The sequence below is a fragment of the Chaetodon trifascialis genome, chromosome 22 (assembly GCF_039877785.1).
Source record: "Chaetodon trifascialis isolate fChaTrf1 chromosome 22, fChaTrf1.hap1, whole genome shotgun sequence".
Classification (NCBI taxonomy): Eukaryota; Metazoa; Chordata; class Actinopteri; order Chaetodontiformes; family Chaetodontidae; genus Chaetodon; species Chaetodon trifascialis.
The window spans coordinates 6,400,702-6,428,664 of record NC_092077.1 but is presented as its reverse complement, the minus strand read 5'-3'; the positions used below and the strand labels follow the sequence as shown (position 1 = coordinate 6,428,664).

Below are 27,963 nucleotides of genomic sequence, written 5' to 3'. Positions count from 1 at the left end.
CACTCAGTGGTTTTAGTTGTTTTATTGTTGTGCATGTATAATGTATCATCCTAGCTCTAGTTTTTGTCTGAGTAGGATATGAAGGAAACATCCAAGTATAACACATAATTTAGGAATATTACAGCTCATTTGGAAACAAAAGCACATTATATTACAAATCTGTATGTATTTACAAAGGAGTGTGGCCCCTGGGTCAAAGGTCACTGCTGTAACACCATCATGATGTAAGAGACCTTCAGCGGAACTGAATAAATTACAAAAGAAAAGCATAGGCTTTTGATTCTGCCTACACTTGGACCTAAACTTACAATGCAATGATATAAAAAAGCCACAAATTACACTTCAAATTTGTGTAAAAATATAAGGCATATCTTGTATAGTTTTTGCACAGTACAGTGAATGTTATGTGCAAACCTTCTCACCACCAGACAACAGTTATTTGTGTGTATACTGTGATTTGACAGCTGATTGAACAAACTACTGTACCATACGACCCTGTGCTACCTCACTCTGTCTCTCTTCCTTAAAGGCTTTGGATGCTGCGTTCAACAGTGACTCAGGACTTGGAGGGACTCTGCAGTCTTTCTGCATTCACATGCAAGGAGAGAACAAATAATGACCAAACGTGGTCATCCTGTTGCTTAACACACTGATGTGACAAAATTAATAAAAATAAAATGTCTGCGATAATAACTGTAGCTGTTGATAAAGGCTTGTTTAAGTGTTTTCTAGATGCTGGCTAACACAGACCTTCATTTTCATGGTCAACAATCATAATATTGGCAAAATGAGGGCCTCAGCTGGTACAATTTTCTCAGATTTTTCACCAGGCTGAAGTCAGTGATTAAGGAGAACACAGTTAGGGGTCTTGTTTGTAGAATACAAAGCCCTCGGCTGAATACACAGAGTAATGGCGGGAACGTGTCTAACCTCTCAAGTCTACAAGCCTTCCAAACTGCACAAAACCATCATGAAAAGCTACAACAGAAATGGAGTCAGCATGAATTCCACAATGGTATGACTTTCTATACCTTAAATACAGTACAGGTTACATTCTTAATATTGTAATGAGTTTCTCAGGCTGTGAAAGCACTTAGACTACAGTGCTCCATCATTTAAGGACAGTGGCGGTGAACCGAGATCCTGCACTGCTCTGAGATCACAGCAAGTAACACTGTCAGGATTAGAGGCTGGATTCCCACAAGACACAGTGACGCTCTAAGTGTAATCTGACCGGCAACAATGTGGTGAAGGCACAAGTGGTGCTGGAAGGCGCTTTGGGTAAACGTGGCCAACAAAACACCAAATGTTCACAGTATGATTGGGCACAAAAATCAGCTTCAGAAACTTTGGTAAAGACATCAAACAGATATTAAGAAGCCTAGATTTACAATGCAGATAGCAGCTAAGAACATCTATGGACACTGTATATCAATTTGTTGCTAAATGTACACAAGCTTTAGAAACAGATCATAAAGACTCTTCTGAAAAGATACTGGCCGCATATGAAAGTTGCTCTATGTATACAGTACATTATCAGCCACAGCAGAAGCCTCTTTTCATGCATTTTATCCTGCATCAATACAACAGTCTGCTCTTTCTTTGACACCGGGCAAAGTGATATTAAAGCTAAATTTCAGATTCACTCAGAAAACCTGTCACCAGCCCACCATGTTGCAATGGATGTGATCTGGTTGCAGAGCAATACATTTAAGTGCAGCAGAAGCTTGCAGAAAAAGAGGCTTCCAGCGAGACCATATCTCTTATTTCTATCGCAATGTGAAATAATCCACAGAATGTGGCATGATGTGGCTCTGGAAAGACTTTCCAGGCAGCTTCTAAAAAACCTAACTTATCATTGTTTCTAACAGGAATCAAAAAACAAAATCTGTTCTTGATCACCACAAATAGGTTTGTAGCTTTTTAGTAATATCTTCAGTGATTCGGTGAAAAGATAATCTCCATCAAACTTCGGTCATGGAGGTAAAAAAAATATGTTTTTGCTGGAGTTAGTGCTCCATTCAGAGGCCACTTTGACAGAGGCATTCTGTATTCCACACAGCACCCCTTTATGCCCAAAAAGTATAGGGTTCTTATTATTCTATCGAAGCAACAGGTCATAGTTTGTTGCTCTCCTCCTCTCCTCTTCCCTCCATCCTTCTTCTTGATTCAGGTCCAGTTTAATCAGTCTAAGAAACAGCTTAACTCTGAGCAAGACAGTCCTCTTGGCACGGATTTTTCTTGTTGTCTTTCCTCACAGAAACACTGCCCCATGTCGTTCTCTCTTTCTGTCTTTCAGTGATTCATCCCCTCTTCTTCCCGCTGACCCCACCCTGCGGTGGTTATAAGCTCCCGGTGACGTTCCTGGCCACTGCCCAGGCTGGGAACTCAGTCAGGTTGAAGAGGGGAACCCCCCACGTGGTGATAGCCAACATCACCACCGCCACGCCGATCAGGTTCACCCCAAAGCCTGCTTTCACCTGAAGAGGAGGAGTAGGAAAATGAAAAAAACAATTGGCTACATGTATGCATTCATTCATTTGAAAATTAAATATCAGAACTTGGTGTTTGGGTTCGCCAAGTGTTAAGACAAAAATCTGATTACATAAAACAAATTGGACACGTTGTACTGTTGAGCCTGATGCTGCAGCTGCAGAAAGAACATGTGACTTTGTGTGTGTGAGTGTGTGTGTGTCGTACCATGTCGCTGATCTGCACGTGGCCGTAACTGAAGACAATGGCGTTGGGGGGGTTCCCCACTGGAAGCATGACCCCGAATGACACACACATGGTGGACGGGATCAAAGTGTGGAGGGGGTTGATGTGCAGCGTCTCTGACTGGATGGAGGGAGGTGGGTGAAGAAGAACAAAGGGGGTAAAGAGAAAGAAAGGGAAAAGAAAGGAGGGATAGTGAGAGGGATGGTTTAAAACGGGGAAGGAAAGGAAGGAGACGAGAGAGAAATGACGGGGGATAAGGAAAGGTAGACGAAGGACGAGGGGAGGGAGGAAAATTGTGTGATGTTGCAGCAGACATCAGCATTGTTTTTACAGATTTTGGACTCTATATTTTTCTAAGCACCACCTGCCTTTCCGTTTGCATTGCTGTATGCACTCTTCACATCAAGTCCCTGCTTTATTAATGCTTCATCTCAACATAAAAGTACTTTTTTTCTCCTCTTTGGTGCCTCTGTGTGAGGGAGTATGTCGTACCAGCGCTGACAGGATGGGCAGGAAGACGGTGAGAGTTGCCGGGTTGGAGGCAAACTCTGTGACCGCCGACACCAGCAGGCAGGCCAGCAGGGTGACAGCCCAGGGAGGAAGACCACTCATGGGCTCCAGCTGTCTGCCGATCCACACTGACAGGCCTGACACCTGCACACACACACAAACATATATAAAACACGTGAGCATCCTCAAATAGTCTGTCACCCTCAAGCTGCACTCTGCCATCAACTGAGAAATTAGCTATATCTACAAATATACTGTTGTCTCTACATAGCTTTCATGTTTCATGTTCATGTATAATGTACTTTCTTTACCACTGAAACTACGACTACAGGCTCTTTTAAATACCAAATCCCATCACATTATCACTTTGAATCTGCACTGACCTTCACGAGATGAGCCTGAGGATAAATCTTGAAGATAAAAATGGCGTGTAACCTTTAACTTACAATGGTACGGTACTGTAATACAACAGCACACTCAAACGCATGTGCTGTACCTTGCAACCTGCAGCCAATGCATAGCCTCCTCCCACCAGGATGACGATCTCCCATGGCATCAGTCTCTGGAAGTCCTTCCAGGTGATCATGGGAGCCAGCGGGTCGTCCTCATCTGATGGGTTAAAACCAGAGAAAATATTTTAATGCAGCTAGAATGTTTTATTTAATAAGCATCAAACCGATGAATCATTTTGTCATTTATAAAAACACAGTTTTGTACTGTTTTGTTTGTAAGTTTCTGCTGAAAGGGAACTTACTTCATTGTATTGTAGTGTATATACAGTACATGATAAAGATATTTTTAGTAACGCTTTATGTTACAGGTAATTTCCACTAATGTAATGGTAGGGAAAATAGAAATTTCCTTGAAAGAAGAAGTCCATTTAAACTCAAGTCAATAGTGTTTTATCATTTATATGTGTATATGTTTACCTCTCTGTGTCTTAAAAAACACCATAAATTGTAAAAGGAGATAAATGCCTTGCAGCTGTTTGCATGCCTACATCTGTGTTTCTCATAGGTTACGGTGTTTAGAGGTGACTGGACTGAAGGGTGTCAGCACTATATCATGTGTTGAGCAGCGCAGCAAAATACAATAAATGTCAGACTTTTTCAGTGTTTTTCAAAGTGTTGCTCAACCGTGGAGAACAGCAGTGTCTGAAGGTGAACTATTTTTCTGTTAAAGCAGAGGTTTCTCTGACCTGGTGAACCTGCAGCATACAAGCAATAAATCAACGTGCACAGGCTGGTAACACAGACAGGAGCGTGTTGGAACAACAGCTGTTTGCAGCAGGGCAAGGAGACTGTGCATGTAATATATATGTGTTATTCATATATTAAGTGTTTTTTGTGCCTTACTTTTTAATTAACCCAAATTAACTTCAGTGTTTCCATTCTATATTTCTATTGCAGTGCTGAACAACTTCACTGACCCCCATATGTTAAAAACTCCACAACTGGTCCCGGAAAGATAAAGCAAAGGTAGAAGAGCCATATTAAAAACAGCCAGCTGGACGAGTGCATGGTCCTGACCTGTGCTTCTATAGCTGGAGGAGGGGGTGGAGGAGAAGGGTCTCCTGGCAGGGATGAGGAAGAGCAGGAAACCCAAAAGGACGGACACTGTCGCATCAGTCCTGTAGCCTTTCCTGAGAAGGAAAACGCCCACATAAACATATAACATGCACTGCAAATATAAAAGATGCAGAAGAAGGAGAAAGGAAACCTCCAAGTTCCAGGTAAAGTGTTCTTATGGTGCAGACTCTATGTGCGTGCTTACAGTGTTATGGAGAGGTTCAGCCATTCAGCCAGCTTCTCAGCTCTCTGCTTTCATATGTGAAATCACTTAGAGTGAATTTAAGAGAAGCAGTTCCAGCCATTGCAGAGGTGAGTGTGATCTATGTGTGAATGCTGCAATGGTCGTAAAAAGGTTCCTCACCCCTGTGTGATGGTGAGTCTGTGTGTATTTTTGACTGACAAACTGCACGACCTATCTGAAGCCACTCACACCTGTTTGATCACTAACACTCTTTAGGGTGTGTGCAACATTATGGGTACTCACTTCTCAAAGAGAGAGGTCCAGCCGGGCACAAAACCAGGCTCTCTGGTGAACCATAGCAGAGTCATCAGGATGAAGAAAACGCCAGTCACCACCTCCGGGTAGCTGACACACACACACAAACACACGCACACAGAAACCACAAAAGCATGTGAGCAACAATTACATGAGTGATGGTTTTGTTCCAATGTCATGTCTGGGTGTGTGAGTAAGATACACACACACACATGCAGGTTACTGCCAAAAATCTTGATGTTTATTGGGACTTTGGGAAAAAGTATAATTGTATGCATTTCCAAGCAGATTTTATCAGAGACAAGAAACAAACACCATGACACTGATGTAAAAACACAACATTTTCCTATGAGTTCTGTAGGTGTGTTCATGATGCTTTTCAGTCTGGTTCCCACCACTTTTGGACTGAATACATTTCCATTATATTACCTCAGATTTCTCACAGGAATTAACCATATTTGCATGAACACAACCTCCAAACTTCCCACTATATTTAAACAGGAAAGCTGGGACAAAAACACACACATACACACACAGAAGCATGCATGCACACCTGATAGGTCCCAGTTTTGCGTACTCCTCATGGATCCTCCTCTCTGACAGCATCTCTCGACTGGTTTTGCGTTTCTTACTCAATGAGCATGTTTCCCTGAAGCTGAACACACAACAACAACAACAACAACAACAACAACAACAATAACGTCAACCACACGGTGACCTGACACACACAGGAGGCGCCATGGCTCAACAGTGCACAGACAGAGGGATTATCATTTGAGTCTATAATGATAAGATGCAACACTCCTGTCCTGCAGATAAGAAGTGCCAAGTAGGACACACACACCACCATAATCACACAGTAGGCTATAATCTGTAAAATACACACCAAAGCATGCACACACTCACTTGCAGCCGAGGAAGAGGAAGTGCAGCCAGAGCCAGGTGAGGACCAGCATGATGATGGCGATGGGAAAGCTGAAGATGAACCAGGTGCCGAAGTTTATCACCTTCGCATCTGGATAACGGCTGGAAAGACGAAGAGAGAGACACAGAGAGTTCATTGGGATGCTTGCACATGTGTGTGTGAGAGTGTGTGCAGGTTGTTGTACGTGAGCACTTATTTTAAACAGTAAATCTCTTTAAAGACTGAAACTTGTGACCACTGACAGCAACTGCAGTAAAACCTTATCAGAGTTTGATCCCCCATCAGCTGCCCACCTTGACCCTGCCTTGCTCTCGTGTTTGCTTTGACTGACAGCTGTTGTCATTCTCATCTCCACACTGATAAGAGCTGAGTCAGTGTGAGCTCTGTACTGTGACAGTAAAACCGACAGGAACAACGGCGGTCTGAGCTGGTTTATTACTGTAACTACAGGGCAGCAGGCAGAGCAGAGGGAGAAAAAAATCACATAAGAACAACTTGTTAACCTTTCCATCTTAAAGTCTAAAGGTATACTATGCAGATGGAAGTATTTGACAAAACTGAAGATGACCAATGTGCTGTAGTTGCAGATCTGGATGCTGTCTTTTTAACGGCTTGTTAGGCTGCATGTTTCAGAGCTAATCTTTGAAGTAGCACAACCATGGGTACAAAAGTCAAGACAATATCTGATGGAGGAACATTTCCAAAGAAGGTCCAGACGTGCGTTGTCCTTTGCGTAGGTATGCTGCAGAATGAGTAAAAATGTGACTCTCATCAAGTCATCACTCAAATCCCACTAGAAGTGTGTGGCGGTGTATTTATCTGCAGAAATCTCTATGTGCAGTAACTTCAATCCCTCATTTTCACTGTTAATCTATTTTTCCAGACTACTCTTTTGAGGGATGAAGCAGAAGAGAAGCAGTAGCAGAAGTCGTAATCGTGGCATCCACTAAATCCACTAATTGCACGTTGGCATCTCCCAGCGATTTAATGCGACCGCCACCGACTCCAATTCATGTATTTCCTCGAAAGCTCCGCATCATAGACAGCAGAGGCCACAAGGGTCACTGACTTGTTGACACACACCATGAAAGTCAGTGCCAGTGTGAGGCCCTGTGAGAAACGTTTGCCCAGGTGACAATCAAGCCTGTTATTTTCAGCTGTATAAAGAAAAGAAGCCCATCATAGGGGTCAGTGCCAGACAGACGGCTGTGTAGCGGTGCAGTAGTCATTCGTTTTCAGCGCACTGTACGGGTGATAAAGTGTGTTTGCTCAGACGTGCTTCAATGAGCTCTCTGCTGTACAGACACTGAGTAGGGTACAGGTGACATTCAGAAGATCACGTATGTGCTGCAGAAACAGCTCTGCCATCCCTTCAGTCATCCTCAGTGATCAAGCACCATCAATGACTTGGTTTCAAGTACAAAGTTAAATGAACTCTGATGTATAAGTGACAAAAATAAATTTCTAAAATATTAATTTCTTAATTACTTTGATCACTTTAATCATGATATTCACTGTAAATATTTATCAATGAGCAGGGACACACCCTTGTTTCCCTCCGCCCTACTTAAAATCTTCATTAACAGATTGACAGAGCAGCACAGTGCAAACACTACATTTACATATCATCACCCTATAAAGATGCTATTATGACCGTGCTAACAAGCGGATGTCTGTTTGCTAACATGCAGCAACATTAGCATGAAGTTGAAGTAGCTTTTTTCTGGTCACCTGATGAATGAAAGCCTAATATCCACTCTCTGTTTAGCTCTGGTTTGGTCTCCGCTGAGTCCAATGAAAAATATGTGAGGGTTTGTCATTATGAGCAAGCCCTTTCACATTAAGAGTAGTCATTTCCTCCATTAGAGCATAAATACACTGATAAGACAGCCTTAAATACATCTAATTATTAAGAACTGACAAGCAAACACCTTCACAAAGGTTGCACAATCATCTAAATTTGTTATCTTGATGACATTTTGATGACTGTTTCTCGTCTGCAGTCTTTTTTTTATCATATCCTGTTAACTAAATGAAAACTACCAAAACCACAAAAAACCCATTGCATTTACACACACACGCACACAGAGAGACACACACACACACACCAATCATGCCAACAATTCTGAAATCCTTGGAGCACAAAAACATCAGCTGCAGACTGAAAGACAAGCTGAATGCTTGGCCTTGTTTTACCAGCATGGACTTGTTGCAGACAAGGACTTGGACTGACTGACCTGAACACACACACACACGCACACACAGACACACACTTACAGAAGTCGACCTCGGGCCGTTTGACTGAAATTTGAGTAAAATTCAAAAATTCGAACGGAAAGGTATAATTCGAGGGGATTTTCCTATTCGCTTCTCGGATTGGTTGCTGGTCCTCATAACATCACTTTGGGATTACAACTACAACTGCACACAAATACACACACACACACACACACACACAAAATCAAAACCTGACCTTTGTCCAACAAGCTGCGACATGAAGGAGGCCATTCTGCCGGGCTTAGTGCTGCGGCTGGAGGAAATCGGCTCTGTCAGGGCTGTAGAGGCTGATTAGTTTGATCTCAGACCCTGCCTGCTCTCCAGACACTGAGTTAACATGAACTTCTTCAGCGCGGCAGCCAAGAAATCAATCAAGCTGTAAATGTGTTGAAAGTTGTGATGGTGTGTACAGGCATCCTGAGCTAATACCAAACCAAAATATCTGTCTGATACCAGTTTGTAAAGCTGCTTTAACAGTTTTCTGTCAGCAGATTTTTTTTTTTTTTTTTAAGTCATTACACAAGTTAATGTGTGTGCCAGTGTGTACCTACGTGTTAAACTGCTCAGCAAAGATGAGGTTGGTTGATGTGCCGGTGATGGTTATGAGACCGCCGATTGTGGCGGCGTAGGTGATGCTGAGCGAAAGGCATTTACAGATCATGTGATCCCTCTTGGTGGGATACTGGGAGTCTCTCCTGGCCTTCACCCGCTTCACATTTGGGATTTCAATGGCAACCTGAGAGAGTGAGGGGAATACTGTGTGAATGGAAAACATTACTGACATTAATTGAACTTCCTCTAATAACCTGTGTGTGTGTGTTCCTAACCTGAGGAAGGTGTCCATTGGTGTGTTTCATGAACTCTTGGTTCGAGACTGGCCTTAGACCCAAACCATTTGCCTCCCCGGTCTGAACCTGAGAATAAGAGCAAGAGACGTCACTTGTAGCATGAAGATCTTTCTGTTGCTCTGCTCCTAATGATTTGACTTCTGCCTACTCGGTTAAAAAGCCTTTCCAGCTCTCACCTCACTTAGTGTAGAGAGCTCCTGTTTAGTGCAGTCACTGCTGGAGGAAGAAGAACTGGGGTTACAGCTAATACTGATAATCGAATGCATGAGACGCTATCGCTGAAAAGTTGTGTACAAACATCATTTCTAAAACTTCATATTCAAACTTCATATTGTACGAAGAGGTGAAGTAACTAAAGAAATAATACAAAGCAGAAATAGCCTTCAAAAATAATTTAACCGATGATAATTAAAAGTTGGCAATGACTATGGTACATGCTGGGAGTCACTGGGTATTGCAATTGGGAGGAAGAAAATGAGGTAGAATCCACACAAAAATGTGCTTGCAAAAACAAACATACCTGTCGTTGCGATAGAGCAGCTCTAACTGGTTTTTGTCCAGGTTCTCTTCTTTGTCTGAAACAGCTGCACACAACAACATTCATCAGAAATGGAAAAGGGTTGGATGCACAATCCTTTTGGATTTGCTGAACTACTGCTGCTGACGTACCGCGGTCATCCTCAGGGGCCTCAGCGGTTTCAGAGTCGTTGTGGCTGTCGGCCAGGCCGGTGCAGATTAGCTGCTGCAGGACAGCCTCGGCTATGGGCATCACCATGGCTGTGGTGGACGTGTTGCTGAGCCACATGGACAGAAACACTGTGCAGCACATGAATCCCAGCACCAACCTGAATTAGAAAGAGAGACAGTGACTGATCTGTGTCTGTGCCTATGTGTGTGTGTTTTTGGAGTGGGACATTTTGATCAGACCTCAGTCTCAGTGTTGGATTTAGTGTGTGTGCATTTGTATGTATGAACAGCTTTACTGAATGTTTGATTGTGTGTGTGTGCTGCTCACATGCCAGGCTTGGCCCCAGCAATCATCACCATGCGCAGAGCGATGCGTTTGTGCAGGTTCCACTTCTCTATAGAGGCTGCCAGGCAGATGACTCCCATCAGCAGCAGAGTGGTGTCCTTACAATATTCTGCTGCCACCTGAACACACACAAACACACACACACACCAACCTCACTTACAGAAGCCGACTTCAGGCTATCTGACAAAAATGATTAAATTCAAGAAAGATAAAAAGCACAAGATCTGAGAGGACAGGAAGGGCCTTTTGCTTTTTCCTTCCTTCACCCATTTCCCTACTTCCCCCTCCTTCATTTGGATCAACATTTACAGTTTGCCATTTGTTCTTCTTAATCTGCTCTACTTCACACCCACAGGGTTCATGGCCTTGCAGCATTATATAAACCTGTGTCTCCTCACCTCTCACCTAAAACCTGCTGCACTTCCTCCTGCTGGACATTTTTACACATGGCTCCTTCTCATTCTCTTTCTCTGTCATTTCTATGTATTGAAAGGAGGATGAATGCTTTGAACTCTCCTCTTCCCGCCATAATAATTGTAAAATAGTTAAAGCACTTAAATTAGCAATTTTCTAGACTGGTCTGATGAATGTGAGCTCCACTTGAAAATTGACAACTATAACATGGTAAAAGGACTGCATTTATATGGAGCTTTACAATGCTGCCCCTCACACACACTGATGCAGGTTGCTGCCATCGGGAGCAATTCGGTCCAGTGTCTTAGATACTATGACACATGGAGAGGATGAGCCAGGGATTGAACCACCAACCCTGGGGGTGAAGGATCCGCTCAACCTCCTGAGCCTCAGCCACCCTATGAATATGAAATGCATTACCAACTGAATCTGAATATAATGTGGCCATACCAATGCAATTTGTTTGTTTAGGAAGATAGTTAGTGGAGAAAGAAACTGACACTTTGACGCTGGCTTTACTAACATCTCTATATTTGAAATTAGGAAAGTTTCCGAGCACTACCTGTTGCTTGATCATGTTGAAGGAGCTACAGACTGGATCAAGTATTAGTCAAGAAAGGAATTAAATATTCAAATCCTCACTGATGAATTACACAAGTTGGCAGATACAGAATAAATGCTACTTATACTGTACAATTTACAGTCTGGTTATCTGTCCTCTGTAACTTCCTTGGCTCATTTGTATCACTAATACATTTAGAAACCAACATTATGACTTTGGTCATTACAGAAATTTAGGGGACTTGATTCTTTAGAAAATGACAAACCAGAATAAAAAGACATTTGTACTGATGTCATTCAACACCATGTACCATATATAGCAATGTGCTATGCAGGCATTCGGCCATTCCTCACTCGTGGGTTCATTTGGGAAATTGGGTGTGGGTGTTAGGAGAAACTGGGAGCACGATAATAGACTGAAAATGTTGCATAAAGCTCTGCTGGCAATTAACTGAACACCATCACAAGAGGCTTACAGCAGTGTTAACAGGCAGCTTTGTCACTGTTTGTCAATGCGATTTGGTCACGAGGCGTACAGCTCACTTTTTATGTAACACTGATAAGAAAGATGAAGAAGAGGGGGGAGAGTTTAATGGAGAGGAAACTTGTGTTATTAGTATGAAAAAAGAGGTGCCGCTGTCACCATCAGTCAAACCAATCAAATCTTACCTAGGCCGAGCAACAGACATGGCGGTGGTGATGACGGCTGAGAAAGTGTTTGAGTGGCTGATTGTAGGTATGTTTGAATGCATGTACTCGGAGATGAAACCACACTAAGAAACATCAGTGGGATAATGACGATGAGCGCCAGGTTAATGGGGTTTTCTACACGCTCCACAGAGTCATGGCTGATAAAACCTTTACAGCTGAGCGATGACGCCTGAAGTGACACGTAATACGATAAGTAAAACTGCATCATAAAACCCTAATGGAAAGTTATATGTACCTGAGAAACCTCCCACATACTTAAAAGCATACAGAAAGATGCAAATGGCTCATAGTTCATGAAGTTCAGAGAGCAGAAAGACCTTTCACCCATTTTCTTTCTGATCTGGACTTACTGTACATCAGCATATACAGCAATCTTGTCAGCTGATTCTTACTACCAGCACAGTAACACGCCGTCACGACCTTGCACCCCAGCAATCCTGCTGGCTCCCTGCATTGCTGTTAAGCTCTTTCCCCCATTAGAGTGACAAAGTTTTCCATCCCTTACAGAAAAACTGAGCTTCACAATGGCTCTTCAGAAACCTCAATCATAAGATAAAAAATAAACGTGATGTTTAGTTAGCTCTATTACATGAACTACTTGGCTTCCTATCATTTGCTTCTTACTGCCGTCTGAGATCCATCTACTTGAGAATAAGTCATTATTGACTTATTATGTCACGCTAAGCACCAAACAGACAGACAGCCAATGATACACAGAGACTCACCTCGCTGGACTTCAGTACCCCAAAGAGCGGATAGAGGAAGGCAGGAACCAGAGCAGCAGCACCGAGAGGAACGGCCTCAGACACCCAGTAGACTGCCGTCACCATCAGCACGTACGCACAGCATGCCTCCTGTAAGGGTGAAAACACGTCATTGACCAGATGAGACACAGGTTCAGGCTTCTTTGTTATACTAACCACACCACAACACAGAGCATTTACCAACCAAAGCAAACTTTTAAAAGAACCTTATCTACATCACGGGTGTGGAACTAACTGTATATGACCAGTGAAACTCAAGACACCAATCACCTCTTTTCAAGAATAAACAAAATAACATGCTCTTCGGAGTGGTCCCTGAAGGCAACATGCATGTAGCAGTCGATATCACATCAATGCATTATTACGATTGTCAAGAAAGACAAATGATTATTTGTTTGTTGAAGTAAAAGGCAAGCCAGTGTGTCCTAAGTTATTTTATGTGGACAAACTCGTGATGAAAAAGGCTAATTTTGGATCTGAATTCTGGAACTGAAAACATGCTAAACTGGGTGAGCTGCAAGGATAAATGCACTTCGGTGGAGTTCGGGTGTCCAACAAACAGCTTTCACAAGGCCACATTCTGACAGAGACGGCGTTCTGCAGCATGTTTTGTGGTGAGTGAGCTCATAGCTGAGAGGCTGAAACCTCATTCAGATGGAGTATTTGAGAAGGAGAGCCTTGATGCTGCTGCAGAGCTGCTAGCACCAGACAAAGTAAAACTGTCCCAAAACCCAGATTCCAGTCATTATACTAAACTATGTTCAGCAGATATGAGAGAGGGATCATCAAACATATTGAGCCATATTGAGAAAGACTTTGAAAGGCTTTTGAAGTGTTATCAGAAACATTTCTGGTCCTGCCTCAATATGGAGGAAGGATGACTCACTAATGAGCCAGACACTAATACAACAGACATTGATACTAGCATCTAGTCAATCTCACATATACATACTGTACACGCACAGAAAGCTGCACATATCCACACCTGCTCTCTTACAATATATTAATTCATTATTGCAAGCTTTTTGTCGGATTAGTATGGTGTGCATGTTGTGAGGTGTTACTGGGACAGTGGGTCTCTTTCACACACACATTCACACACAAACACATACACCGATGTTGCATTAATCTAGTTATGGTTATATAATATTGCCACACGAGCCTCTCATACCGCTCTTTCGCAACACCAGCAGGCTTAGTGACAGGCTCTCCAACCTTAAAAACTAAACTCGTGACATTCGCTAAGACCTTATGAAAATGAACCAAGAATTTCATTAACTAACTGTTTACATGCCTGAGATGACAATAAAGCATGAAATAGGTGTGCGCTGTCATGGACTTGCACAGCACTGAACTGCTCTGCACATGTTTTTAACTGTGGTTTTTAATGTTACATCTGGACTCAGCGTTTGATTTGTTAACTTGAGCATTCCCTCTTCTGCCACATGCTGTGTGAGCTTGTAGTACTTTTATGTAAGAGGAACATTCAGTGTAACATTATGCCAGTAACAGGTCAGTTAATCTCAAATTAATAACCCCAGAGCGGGGAGAATTAGCCGCAGGGCTCCAGGATGAAGCATGTCCAGACCTGTTCAGACCTCACAGCTGTTCAAAGCCACTGACTGTACAGAAATCACTTACTCTAATACGATAAATCACCTACCAAGTGTGTTACAGTTACACACTTTACAAAGTCTGTTACACTCTGCATCTCTGTTTAAATTAGAGCTAGTTGTCAAGATGTAGCTCTAACAGTGTAGAAGTACAAACACACTTCATCTAGATCAGGGGTGGGCAACCTGTTCCACAGGGCCGCTCTGGCTGCAGGTCTTCTTTCCAACCAAGCAAGAGCTCACAGTTTGACCAATCAGCTGTCTGAAGAGTGAGATCAGTTGATTGAATGAGTCAAGTCTGGTGTGCTGCTGCTTGGTTGGAAAGAAGACCTGCAGCCACAGCGGCCCTGTGGAACAGGTTACCCACCCCTGATCTAGATCAAGGGTGGGGAAACCTTTTCCTATCAGAGGTCATTTAAATTTTTATGACATCCTTCGAGAGTAATATCAAATTATTGAACACATAGGTCAGACTAACCACAAATGTGATGGCTGCTTCTCATTGGTGAGGCGTCTGATGCCACAGTGTAGTGATGATGATGCAAGTGTCAGTTTTGATGAGAAGCAGTAGGTTGTCCCAAACAGAGACGGAAACTTCAGTGCATGTCTCCACAGAAAGGAACAATCCTCAGGATGGACACACAGTTTCTAGAACTCGAGCAGAGGAACGTTTGTGTACCTAGCTCTGAGATCAGTGTTGCTTTGCAGCTCAGTGATTGTGTGTTGTGGGTTGTCAGGTTCATCAGCTGGCTCCACATTAAACCGCGGATCAAATATGTTCAGTTCCTTTTGTTTACTTTTCATGTCCTGAAACCTCTTGCCAAATGCCTGAAGGAGTTTTCACACTCACACTTGCTCTTGCAGAGTAGGAAAATACAGTCTTTCCTCTTTCTAGTTGCAGTTGCCACAGCTTTAATTTCACTTTGAATGATTTCACATTTGAAAGCAGAGATCTGAGAAGCTGCTCGAGCTTGAGGTTCAGCTCTTAAAGGTTCTTGATAATGTCCACCATGAAGGCTGAATCACACAGACACTTGAAATCACTGAGTTTCCACATCAGGTTTTCATCTTCATCTGTATGAATTATTCCAGACAAACAGGCACTTTGGAGCAATTTTCCTTTGTCTGGTGTTAGGCTGTCCCTCACAAATTCTCCTTCTGAGTGAGGTTTCAGCTTCTTAGCTATTAGCTCACTCACCACAAAACTACCCGCAGAACAACCGCCTCTTTTTAGCATGCTTCAAGCTGTAATGAGTTTTTTCCATCACTGAGAGTGCATCCAACTGAGGCACACTGGGTTGCCTTATATTTCAACAAAAAAAATAGTAAACATGTCCGTGACTGTCCACGTCTACTTTGTTTTCTTGACAGTCGCCACGATGCACGTCATCAACATTTGACATGTCCCTTGATGTTCACTTGTCTTTGTATGCATGGAAACTAATACTTATGCAGCCAATCCACTGAAACATATCCAGATATGCAACATCCCTCTGTGCCTAATGAGGAGACAGTCAGGGATAATGATCCAAAACATCTTCATCATCCAGAGGTCCTATAAACCAACAGTGCTAAACTATGCAGAGCCTGAACAGACTGTGACAGAACCGAAGAGACGGTGGAAGTTGAAATTTCATTTATCACTTTCTGTGAGCATGGATTTGTTTATAGCTAATGGTGAAAATAAGCTAATGTCATGCAGGCTGACACTTGCTTCATCCCCAGGCTGCACAATACTGTACATCCAACTCATCAGCTCATGTCAGATAGACAGGATCGACCACAAAATGAAACAAAGGACACATGAAAGTGACTTTTATCAGCTGCAGCTTGGTATTGGACTGGCTTTCATGCCACAGGTTGTCACTCTAAAGCCACCACCTCTGCTGCTTTTGGATGCTTTCCTGCGGATTTCACTTGGCAAGAGGAAAGAGGCATTTCCAGGCACTAGGCACAGCTGTTGGATTAGGCTGAGAACAGAACAAGGTGTTTGGGATCATAATCAAGGAGGCCCTCGCCAAAGAAAATGTTACAACAATTTAAATCCTCTCAGAACACGCTTCATAAAGGGAGAGCATGTTGTTAAAAGAGACATTTAAACAAAAGACAAACTGTTCACGATCTGTACAAACTGCAGTTTAGTCAAAAGCTGTTTCTGCTCATTAGCCTGTTGGTGTCTCTCTCCATTCGGTTAACAGCTGTTTCCATCTGTACGTCTGTCTTAACATTCAGGAAACATGAGGTAAGTGAGGGGCCTGATAACGAGATCAAGTGTGTGACTGTTGATCTGTCACTCATACCGAGAAGACTGCAAACAGGAAAAGAGAGGAGGCATGAGGGAACTAAAAAAAGGACAGATAAAGCAAGGCAAACATGTACGATTAAATAAACACAGGGTGAGGGAGATACACACCAGTGATGCTCTGATTCAGCAGTCACTGATCATTGACTATTGGTCTCTGTCTATCAGGAGATAGCATCCACACAAGGACTGCAGCTTCAATCAGATGCTCAAACATTCGTGTGTGCTTCTTTTTCTTTGTTTCAGGTTTGCAAGTTAAAGCCAAAGTGCTCGGTAAGCAGAGGGGCAGGAATCACTGAGTGGCTTATGCAACCTCCAGACTTTATCCTGAGACGTGTCAAGGAGAAGACGTCAATACATGCTGCTATTCTGATGGGGAAGTTTGCTTTGAGGTTTCCGTGTAAGAAACGTTAGCAAGCGAGCCAGTAAACGTTCTTTAAGTGGCACGATGACTGATGCGAATGTAGAGTTTTCAGCTTCTTTGAAGAGACGACATTCAGAGCCGGTTTGTTTTTCCACCCTACCTGCAGATTACGTGCAGATTTCCTCACATTTTTGGGGAATCAGTAGACGACGGAGAGGCAACAGCTGCTGCGACAAGCATGAAAATTCAGATTTTTTTTCTTTAAATCTAGGCAAAAGTTCACCTGATTTTCAGAGGCTGTAAAAGAATGTGATGCTGGAGGTGCCTGAGGTGAAATGGACAGTGTGTGCGCGCGCGTCTGTCTGTGTGTGTGTGTCTCAGCAGGCTGCCTGACATCAACACTACTAAGGCTGAGAGGTTTGAGCACTAATGGAGCTTTCTGTAACAATCACATCATTCTTCTTTTTTCAGCTTTTTTGTTTTTACACACTGAAAAATGCATAATCAAAGTTCTCCATTATTCCGCAGTCTTGGGCATTTGGTTGCAGATTTAATTATTCCTTTAATAACCATTATGCAGATACTGTATAACTCTATGCCCCTAGGTGTGAGTGTGAGTGTGAATGCTTGTGTGTATGTGCCCTGCGATCGACTGGCGACCAGTTCAGGGTGTACCCCGCCTCTCGCCCGTTGACAGCTGAGATAGGCTCCGGCCCCCCCGCGACCCCGAAAGGGATAGGCGGCATAGAAAATGGATGGATGGATGTATAACTCTATATATGAAGAATGAGGAAGTGGAACACCGATGCTGTACCATGGCCATGCAGAATTCTGTCTGGCCTGCACATCATTTTCAGATAAACACATGATTCTGACACAACAGCTGCATTAGCATTCAAAGCTAATACTAACAGCTAGAAGGCTACTTTTTTCTACTAATACACTAGTTTTGTTAACAACTTTTATTCCATGGTTGACTTCCAAGATAGTGCCAACACAGAATTTCTTTTTAAAGCTTTTTTTTTTTTTTTTGACATACAATTATTCTTGTATGATGAAGATGAGGATGAATTCTAGGTGACATTTTTGTCTTTATTGACTGTTGGACAGTGTACATACAGTCCTTGGCTGATTCTGATGAGATGCGTCTCCACCACAGAACGCTGTCAAAATAAATTTATATCAACACATTTCATTTGTTGTTGACGTGATCTTTACACGCAAACTTCCAATGCTACAATTTTCCTATATGCTAATACCCCAATTCTGACAATACCCTATTTGGAAAATACAGACCCCAGAGGACGATAAGGCACCACACCCTATACATTCATAAAAACATATTTTCAAAAAGCAGAAAATGTTGGCGAAACAACTCTGAATAATGGAATTGCGGCTGCTGATGAACAGATGTTTGAATGCCTGCAGTAGACATCAATATTATCAATATGTACAAATTGAACTGCCCCTACCAGCCAGTGAGACTTTTTTTTTTTTTTCATGGCCGTGATATAATTATCAATTGAGGTTTTGAACTAAGTATTTCATCATTGAACCATTTAGCTGTTTTATGTTGACACAATGTAAGCTTGTTGGCCAAGCGACTGGAAAATCAGCTCAGCTAACCATCAGTGGTTGAATCAAGTGTAATCAACGTCTCAGTGTGCCTCTGGTTGGAAGATGGTTAACAGTATTAAACAATCACACAGTTCTACAGTGTTCCTCTCTGACGGAAACAAATATGGTATCGGGGTTTTTTGTGTCTACATGACCTACAAACGTCAATCAGATGAGACGTTTTTCCTCAAACCCTGCGAGTTCTGCAGCTGACAGGCGGGTTTGTGTCTCAACATGTAGCAGAAACCCAATGATTGTCTCATCAACTCCCTGCTATCTGTGGACAGTGTCGGAGGTGACAGTAGCTTAAGGTCTTTTTAGAGGCAGATTAGGTCACGGCTGAAATCTGTATTTACTGCATCAATCAGCAGAGGGCTAAATGGGCATTTAAACTGACAGATAACAGACACACACACGCACACACACACACACACACACGCACACACACACAGTCGTGTTTCCATCACTTTTGGGGACATTGCATAGATTTACATTCATTTCCTGGAGACTTACCCTGACCATAACCAAAACCACTAGTTGCCTAACCCTAACCCTAACCCTGCACCCTTATCTAAACCTAACCCTAACACGTGTTATAAAGCTTGCTCTTTTTTAAGTAATGACAGCCTTAAATGTTACAGCAGAGACCCTGCAAAGAGGGGGGACTTTGATAAACATACAAGTTCCCGCGGCTGGCCTGCACCGTGGCCCAATCCACCAAGCACATTTTAACATCACACTCAGCCAGGCTTCTAAGTATTTTTAAGGATCAAAGATCCTTTGAGCCCCCGAGAGCCTGTGCCCCTCGGAGTGTTCCCCCAAGAGCACTGCGCCCTTACCCAAACCTAACCTAACCTTAACCCTTAGTCTTCTCACTGAAATTTAATGATTTACATTTTGGGGACTTCTTCATTTTGGCCCCTTAAGGAAGGCGATGTGACAGTGTACAGATTTAAATCTGTGTTTTATACACATAGGCAGACGCACAGATACCAACAAACAGACAACACAAAACAAATGTCACTAATAAAAGTGAACACATGTATTTAAATTTAAGAGAGATCTTATCTGAGATAAAGTGAGAGGTGAGACAACCATCCTGCAGAACAGCTTTTGTTGGAATAATCTGCGTTACTCTGCCAGATATTGCCACTTATTTCCAAAGAAATCTACTGATTTTTCTTTGCAAAAGAAGGGAGACTATCTTGAGTTGGAATACAGCATTAAAATAAGGTTTCTTCTATCATTTAACTTGTGAAAACCTTGACAATATTTCTGTCAGACAATCTAAAATGGTTTTCACTTTCAACCAGTTACTTTTGCAATGAACATCTGTACAAGAGCGGTGCAGTGAGGAGATGGATGTGGATGCACCACAGACGTAGCTGTGGTTCATCAGGTCGCGCTTCGTCAGGTCGAGTGTGAAGGGTCGGATGCACCAGAGTAACTTTGCAGCCATGCCAGCAGCACAGAGGTGTTCGGAGCTAAATGCTACCTTTAGCTGGATGACATGCTCACAGTGACAATGCTACCATGCTGTGTTCAACATTCAACATTCAGCAGCGTGTTTGCATGCTAACATTTGCTAATGAGCACTATGCACAAAGTGCAGCTGTGGGCGACAAGAACACCGTTAGTTTTTAAGTTATTTAGCTACAAACTAAATTATGGCATACATAGAAATGTTGACCTGATGGTGGCGCTCGATAAAAGTTAAGTGATTATCAAAGAAATTAGAATCCATCCTGAGGGGAACTTGGATGTCTGTACTAAATTTCAAGACAATCCAATAAATATAGAGTCATTTAGCTCACAAATACCGACCTCATGGTGGTCCACAGTTCTCAGTTTGCATGGGGATGCAAAATGGCACAAGCATGACTCGTGCACGCCTGTGTCATCTCTCTCTAGTCTGACCTGGCCTGACTGCATCCAACAGATGTTCTGTCCTGCTGCAGCTGGACACAGTACCACTCCAAAAACACACACTCACACACACACACACTCTCCGAACCCCCGCCAAATTCTCGACACAGTCTGGGGTCCCTGATGTCGTAAGGAAGCCACGTGGGGGTCAGAATCCAGCGTGGTGGTTGCTTGATTATATAACTTAATTGCTTGGATTGTTTCTTTCTTTTTCTTTGTAGTGAAGTTTTTGTTCTTTTGTTCTTTCTTGGCCTCATCCTGCGCCACCTACTCGTGCCAAACATCCACCAGTCCTGACATAACAGCAAGGCTCCTGGGCGACAACGTGATTGGCTGACGGACGACTTGCGAGCACGTAACAACTCCTTTGAATATTAATGATTTTACAAGAAACGCAAATAACCGGAGCTCATTTATAACACATAAACACACACCTGTCACCACTCATAATATTACTGCTGAGATGGTGGTTGTTTAGCAACTACCTGAAATTTCATATTAATGACATGTTAATGAACATGTGACCACACTATTATTCATTAGAATATCAGCTACAAGCAAACACAGCTGTCACATGTTAAAGATTATTTAAATACATTTAAACTTCAGACATGTATAATAGGCTACCAAAGCAATAGCACCATGTGCTAAGATAATAGTTCATAATGACAAAGACATCAATGATTGGCTGAATATCTGTATGCCTACATATTGTTTTAAAGGGCATTTCTTGGTATATTTCCAAATGCTACAATTTTTAATCCTTTCTCAAGTTGCATTTTCTCATCCAGGAGCCAAAAATAATACATACATGTCCTTATTATTGATATTTTTTATTGACAAGAAATGTTATATACCAATATAACTGATAATAAAACCTAATTTTGTAGAAGGTTGGATGGTTAAAAGAGTCTTTCTGGGTTCTACAAATATGTTCAGACACCACCGTCTCAGTCTTTCAAAGACCGAGGAGGTATTTATCTTTCAGGGAAGCAGACGTTTAGCAGCGTGAATTGAACTGAACTGGGGTTGAAGTGGATCATTTAGACTACAGAAAAACATTCTGAAGCTTGAATTTTTACTGCTCGTCACCATCTCTGTCAGTGACTGGAGCCAGAAAACCTGCTGAAATCCCAGCCAAGCTTTTCTCAGGATATGATACAGCAGTAAATGCTCCTCACAGCATATCATTTAATCTGGCATGAGAGCTTGCTGACAAGTGAGGAAGATTTAGTTTCCTCCTGACACTTAACCATACTAATCACACAGGTCTGAGCCTCACTAAATGTGATCCTGTCTTAATTCCTAAATCCTACGCAAAACTCCACTGAATCTCTGAGAGCCACATTTCATCTGGAGGCGAAATGATGGTAGTTTAGTTTAGAGGCGATAAGAAATATGATAATGAATGACACAACATGTTTTTGGCATCATACATCTCATGTGTCATTTCTATGCATTATCACCCAGAATCACACCTCAACAAATCTTTAACTCAATGTGTCACTGAGTCTTCCGGGCAGCCCCTGTGTGTCTTGGAAACCCAGATCAACACATTTTATTCAAACAGGTGAATTCTTGTAAAGATTGGACTTATGCAGATTGAGATAATCCGATTGTTTCCACATGAGCTACGAGGCAGAATAAGGCCGATTTCTCCTCCTTTCCAGTGGCTCTCACAGCGAACAGTCAGACTGAACATGAGCCTAAATGCGTATCAAGTTGTTCACTCTGGTGTCCCTCCACCCCCCCTCACTGATCTCCATCTCATCAGCATGTTGCGATGTCTCCTGTCCACACAGACAGCTCAGCTGATGATCAGGACAGCTCAGGACAAGCGTTCATCAGACAGAAGACAGTGTGCCTTTTGATTGATTCTCTCCCTCTCTCTCTCTTTCTCTCTCTCTCACACACACCAACACACACATACACACACACACACACACACACACACACATACACACACAGACACACACTAAAATCCCATCAGGACACTTCAGCCATTATCAGCAACCAGAAGGAGCGTCAACAGATCAACTGGATCTATGTTTATTGCTGTATCTGATGTTTTCAAGGTATTTATATAGTTTATTTATTCAATAATGACTAACTGAATAACTGATTTTGAATAAAAAAAAACAACAACATTGTCATAAGCAGCATGTATTGTACTTTCATGTATGTTGTAGTCATTGCTATTTTTGTGGTATTTCACCTATAATATTATTATGAGAAGGTGGCATTCAGCAAAGAAAGAGACAATTTTACCTCCTTTTTCTTGTGTAGCTGTGTATAATGTCGTGTAGCATCAATAATTTACTGGCATTTTTCACACTTAAATGTGCTCAATTTCTGATATAATACTCCTAAAGTCCTCTTATAGTGAGTAGTTTAACAGATGCAGTAATCTCCTTTAAATTCAACCATACGTTTGTATGTGCTCTTATTTTGAAAATTCTGACTTTCTGGCAGAAGTTAACTTTCTGTTTCTATACTTCCAATGAAAATATACACATATTTATTTTGCTTGTACTCACGCTGGTGGGGTGGATGAGCGGTAAGGGAAGCAGGGACAGCGGGATGAACACCACGACGATCAGCTTCCTCGCCTTCCACAGCTTCCTGAACAGATCCATCCTGGCTGCGGCCTCTAGCCTCATGGGTGACCCGGGGCTCTGGGTCGGACCGGCAACAACTCAGCAGAACCGGGTGTGAATGTCACAAACCGGCCGCGGAGGGCTGGAGGCAGGAGAAGGAGGGAAGCAGTCTCCTGGGAGCGCGCAAAGTTCTGTTTTGGCTGTGCGCTTTTACGCACAGTCGGTGGCCGGTGACCGGATCTGTGGGTGTCTCTGAGGTGAGTGAACTTCCTTGAATTTGCTATTTCGAATCTGAATTTTATTCCCACCGTCTTTGACTCACGTGCCATGCACCACACCGAAGCCCCTCTCCCCCTTTGTGCGTTTGATGCCGTGTGAAGGATCAGGTGAGGCTGCCGGCAGTTTTATCAGCCTGGATAGGTATGCTAATTAACCACGAGTTTTCCACACCCTCTCTGGCTGCGCAACCAATCAGAGATGAGTAAAGTTTGCACAAGTGCGTGGGTGTGTGCGTGTGCATGTAGAGGTGTTTGCTGCAAAACTGTCTGTTTGCAGGATTATAATGGGGCCAAAAGGGAGACACTGTGAGACATAGTAATATTAGAATAGCAGGGATGCTCGATAAAATGAAATTCTCCAGGAGATGAAATATAAGGATACTATAAAACATGTAAATAGAATATTACAGAAACCTTTAATAGATGAAGAGGAAGCAGTGGATACCACAGCACATAAAAATGACCATGCATTCAACATGCTATGTAGTGTTTTAGTGTGTATGTGTGGCCTTATATTAATTTGCTAGCCATATAACTGATTAATGGTTTAAATCAATAAAAAATATTTGAATTACATATTCTAAATCATATAATACTCACCAAGTTTACACAGTGAATTAAATAAGGCTGCAGTCACACACTGCCCCCTAGAGGACACGCTGAGTCAGTGCGAACAGGTGCATTTTCCAGACAGCAGCCTGGTGGAGAACCATTCATAACATAAATGTCACAGTTTATTCTCTATCATTGATCCAACTGTTTTAAGAGGAAAACAATCTAATTTTATATTTTTGCTAAATGTTCTGTCTCTACATAGTTTTTATCAAGGCCAGGTTCAACACACTTTCACTGGCGGCACAGAGGAAATGCAGTCCTGTATGTTTTCAGTATAAGTAGTTAATTTCCTTTAATTCATCTAAGAATAAGTTTGATTTCCAAAACTGAGAATCGATGTCACTTTTCCCATTAGTAAGTGATGACTAACAGAATTAGACCAGTTTACATATGTAGACTCATTTGGCAAGAAATGACTCACACATGAGTCATTCCATGCTGTAGAGCAAGACTTCAGATATAACACACAATTAATGGTGACTTACTTGATTTATGGTTGACTTCAACCACTGTTGACTGAGAAAAACAAACACTTTCTGCCTCCTTTCTGTGTTTGTAAGAAACAAATCTGCCCTGGAATGAAAACTGTTTGATATCACTGGGTACTTGTTTCATTTAAACTAAGTGGATTATATTTTGTTCTTTGTTATTTATCTACAGTCGCAGGTTCATTAGACTTTATTTCAGCACCACGTGCTGCTCAGCCTGGTGCAGTTTGCATGCCTGTCTGCATGTGGGGGCAGTATTAGATGTTGCGAGGTCATGATTATTGGGATTTTTGGGAACCAAAAAAGTTGGGATACTGCATAAAACATAAATAAAACAGAACATGATGACCTGACAAACCTTTTTGATATTTGATGCTCATTTTAAAACAGTACAAAGACAATATATTTAATGTTTTACCTCATGAACTTCGTTTAGACTCGGAAAATGCTCTAAGAACACCTGATTCTAATCACTAAGTGTAGCTTACATCTTTCCTCACCATCCAGGTTTGAACTAGTTGAAGCAGCCAGGAGCAGACCTCAGTCATAAGTTACAAAACACCTTGCACACATCAAGTGTTACATGAAAGCGGTGCATTTAAGACCATGTGCGGGGTCCTCATATGACAAAACATACTGTAAGCAGCATAAACTCACCAAACAACCAAACTGTTTTTCCTCCATTGTGTAATGAGGATTAAAACTTAGCTTCTCATCCAGCAAACCAAAACCGTGGCTGCCTGGTAAAAGCGAGGAGACGATTCAAGAGCTTATCCACTCAACATAGGGCCATGTGTGAAAACGGAGGTGAAAAAGTGACTTTTATTTTTCAATTATAATGAGGAGGGAATGAAGGAAATGTACAATTTATATCTGAAATATTGTTTAAATTTAAGGCTTCTGACTGGTGGGGAGAGAGTGAACCTGCACAAAGTTTGCTTTTGTGTGTGTGTGTGCACGCATTTGTGTGTGTTTGTCTCCTCTCCTCACCTCTGTGCTTACATAACCCAAATCACTCTTGGCTAATTCTCACTAAACCTCTTTTAGTCTTAAACTGTGTGAAAATTTGTCAATGGCTTCACACCACTCAAGCGGAGCTCCCAGCGTGTGTGCATGTGTGTGTGATAGTGACGTTGTTACTCAGTCTCATTATTTGAGAAGTCACAGATACATGGAGGGTTACAAGTGACAAAATATACCATCTAAGCTCAATGTCAGTGTTCAGTTACGTGCTCCTGTCTGTGAGTGACATCTCTGGACTGACAGCTACCCGCAGAACCTGTTCCCTCTGCTCCACCCTCTGCTTTTGATTGGTTTAGAGTCAGGCTGTGGTGCAGTCTGCAGGCTTACAGCTGCTGCCAGGTATTCATGAGACCGTTTTGCCAGGATTTTCAGAAACGCAGAGGTCATGAGTACAAATTGTCCCAGACTCCAACTACAGCCAACAAAGACAAACATTTCTTTAATTATATCTATCCTAAGTTATGGCCTCAATGCTGCTTCAACAGGTCTCCACACTGTAAGAAATATACTATGATTCTGGTGGAGATTAACCTTCATTTTAAAGAAAGCCTTAAAGCTTCTATAATCAATATTTTTGCAGAAACAATGTATGAAATGCCCATCAAAGTGACAATTGATGAAAGCAGTTATACAAGTCTTACAAATACTAAATGTTCATATGAAAAGAGGCTGACACAAAGAAGAAAACATGGGGAGAGATCTATCAATTTACATCAGTCACCCAACTCTGCGGAGCATTTTCACATCTTTCAGCTCATTGTTTAGGGTTTATCACTGTAAAGTACATCCGTTCACTCTAACCGCTCTCATCATCAGCTGAATTCAGTGGAAAAACTCTGATAAACTCACTACACACCACCTGCTCAGCACCAAGTGACCAACTGCTTATTTCTGCTGCCCCCTACTGGCCAAAAGACTTAGATTAAGTCTTTCTGGGCGCTGAGTGACTTGTGAATGGATTAATTAAAGTACTGCTTAAGTTTTTAACCATCAGCTCCTACAGAACAGAGAAGATCCTTACACCAGTGCCACTGAAGAGGATGGAGGAATATTAGGGACTAACAGAACAGCAGTAACAACAGAGTCTCCAAAAAGCCACAATGCTTTTTCAGAATAACCATTTTTTCCCATCTCAGCAGTTTTTGCATCCTCTCCCCTGAAGCTCCTTTGCTTCCATTCTGCTGCAGCTGCAACACTGAGGTTCTCTGATGGCCTCACGGTGCGTTGAGCTGGTCGCCGGTTCGATTCCCGGGTCGGGCCTTTCTGTGTGAAGTTTGCATGTTCTTCCCGTGCATGCGTGGGTTCTCTCCGGGTGACTAAATTGCCCCTAGGTGTGAGTGTGAGCGTGAATGGTTGTTTGTGTGTATATGTTGCCCTGTGATCGGCTGGCGACCGGTCCAGGGTGTACCCTGCCTCCCGCCTGTTGACAGCTGAGATAGGCTCCAGCCCCCCCGTGACCCTGAAAGGGATAAGTGGCATAGAAAATGGATGGATGGATGGATGGATGGATGGATGGATGGATGGATGGATGGATGGATGGATGGATGGATGGATCATGATCATAAATCCAACCCCCCACAGTTCATCTACAGTTAACTTGTATAAACTGTCAGACCGTATCTGTTGAGCCTGAGGCGGAGCTGTCCAGTCTGCTGTGGTGCTGAATGCTGCTCATGAGCCCCAGCTTGTTTTGCTTTTGCCTCCATGTTGACATGACATGCTCATATTTTTAGAAAGGGGGTTTTGTAAAGGAACACAAATGTTTTTAAGTGAGAACAGCTCAATTTGTGTGACTGAAGATGGTTTTGGGGGCAGTGCAGGGAGCAGTGAGAAGCTCAAACTGCAATGGCAGCAAAATCCACTAGATGGTGCTGTGCACTTCCCCAGGGCGTATGATACATTACTGCTTGGTGTTTCATATCCAAAGTGAACACACTTAAGTTCATGAGCCCAACAGTCTGCAGTTAAACACCAACAGTATGCATCATGAAGGAGAGCAGACACAGAATATACCTTAAAAGTAAAAAAACTGCCTGCCGCCACATTAATCACTGCTGATCATTTCATTTGAGACACCAGCGATTCTTTCATAATGCTGCTTTCTACCCATGTTTTATCTCTTGTTTTTTTTTTTTTTTACATTTTATTAAAAACTTCATTGTCATGTTTGTTTGTTTTTTCTTTCATTTTTTTAGCATTCTGCCAGGCGTCTTTGGTGCTGCTGATGGAAAAGAGGAGGCGGTTTCCCTCTGGATTAGAGCTTAGTGAAAGACCTGTAATGTAAATAGAAAATGTACTGCCAGATTGCAGCG

At 42.4% G+C, this 27,963-nt stretch overlaps 2 protein-coding genes across 2 annotated transcripts in view; one reads left to right on the top strand and one right to left on the bottom strand.

The window, feature by feature from the left end:
* Positions 1-6: 6 nt before the first annotated feature.
* slc13a4 (solute carrier family 13 member 4) lies at positions 7-23,624 on the bottom strand. Its single transcript, XM_070992427.1, has 16 exons — positions 23,188-23,624; positions 12,790-12,918; positions 10,361-10,497; positions 10,015-10,190; positions 9,866-9,929; positions 9,522-9,561; positions 9,325-9,411; positions 9,049-9,233; positions 6,202-6,321; positions 5,849-5,950; positions 5,284-5,385; positions 4,758-4,870; positions 3,725-3,837; positions 3,211-3,372; positions 2,701-2,838; positions 7-2,480 (listed from the first exon to the last, which is right to left on the bottom strand). The coding sequence occupies exons 1-16, from the start codon at positions 23,308-23,310 to the stop codon at positions 2,343-2,345; spliced, it is 1,929 nt and encodes a 642-aa protein (XP_070848528.1). The 5' UTR covers positions 23,311-23,624; the 3' UTR covers positions 7-2,342.
* LOC139350820 (sushi domain-containing protein 3) overlaps positions 22,656-27,963 on the top strand; it is a 31,107-nt gene continuing 25,799 nt past the window's right edge. Inside the window, exons 1-2 of the mRNA XM_070992431.1 lie at positions 22,656-22,725; positions 23,269-23,504. The gene's annotated coding sequence lies outside the window, so the exon portion shown is untranslated. The remainder of the gene's footprint in view (positions 22,726-23,268; positions 23,505-27,963) is intronic.

What these genes read in the sequence shown, in the direction of transcription:
- slc13a4 (XM_070992427.1), bottom strand. Translation starts at nt 23,310, where the DNA reads ATGAGGCTAGAGGCCGCAGCCAGGATGGATCTGTTCAGGAAGCTGTGG. An exon ending in GGCCCCTGAGGATGACCGCG is followed by an intron (nt 9,930 to 10,014) that starts GTACGTCAGCAG and finishes TGTTGTGTGCAG; the next exon opens with CTGTTTCAGACAAAGAAGAG. An exon ending in CTGCTCTATCGCAACGACAG is followed by an intron (nt 9,562 to 9,865) that starts GTATGTTTGTTT and finishes TTCTTCCTCCAG; the next exon opens with CAGTGACTGCACTAAACAGG.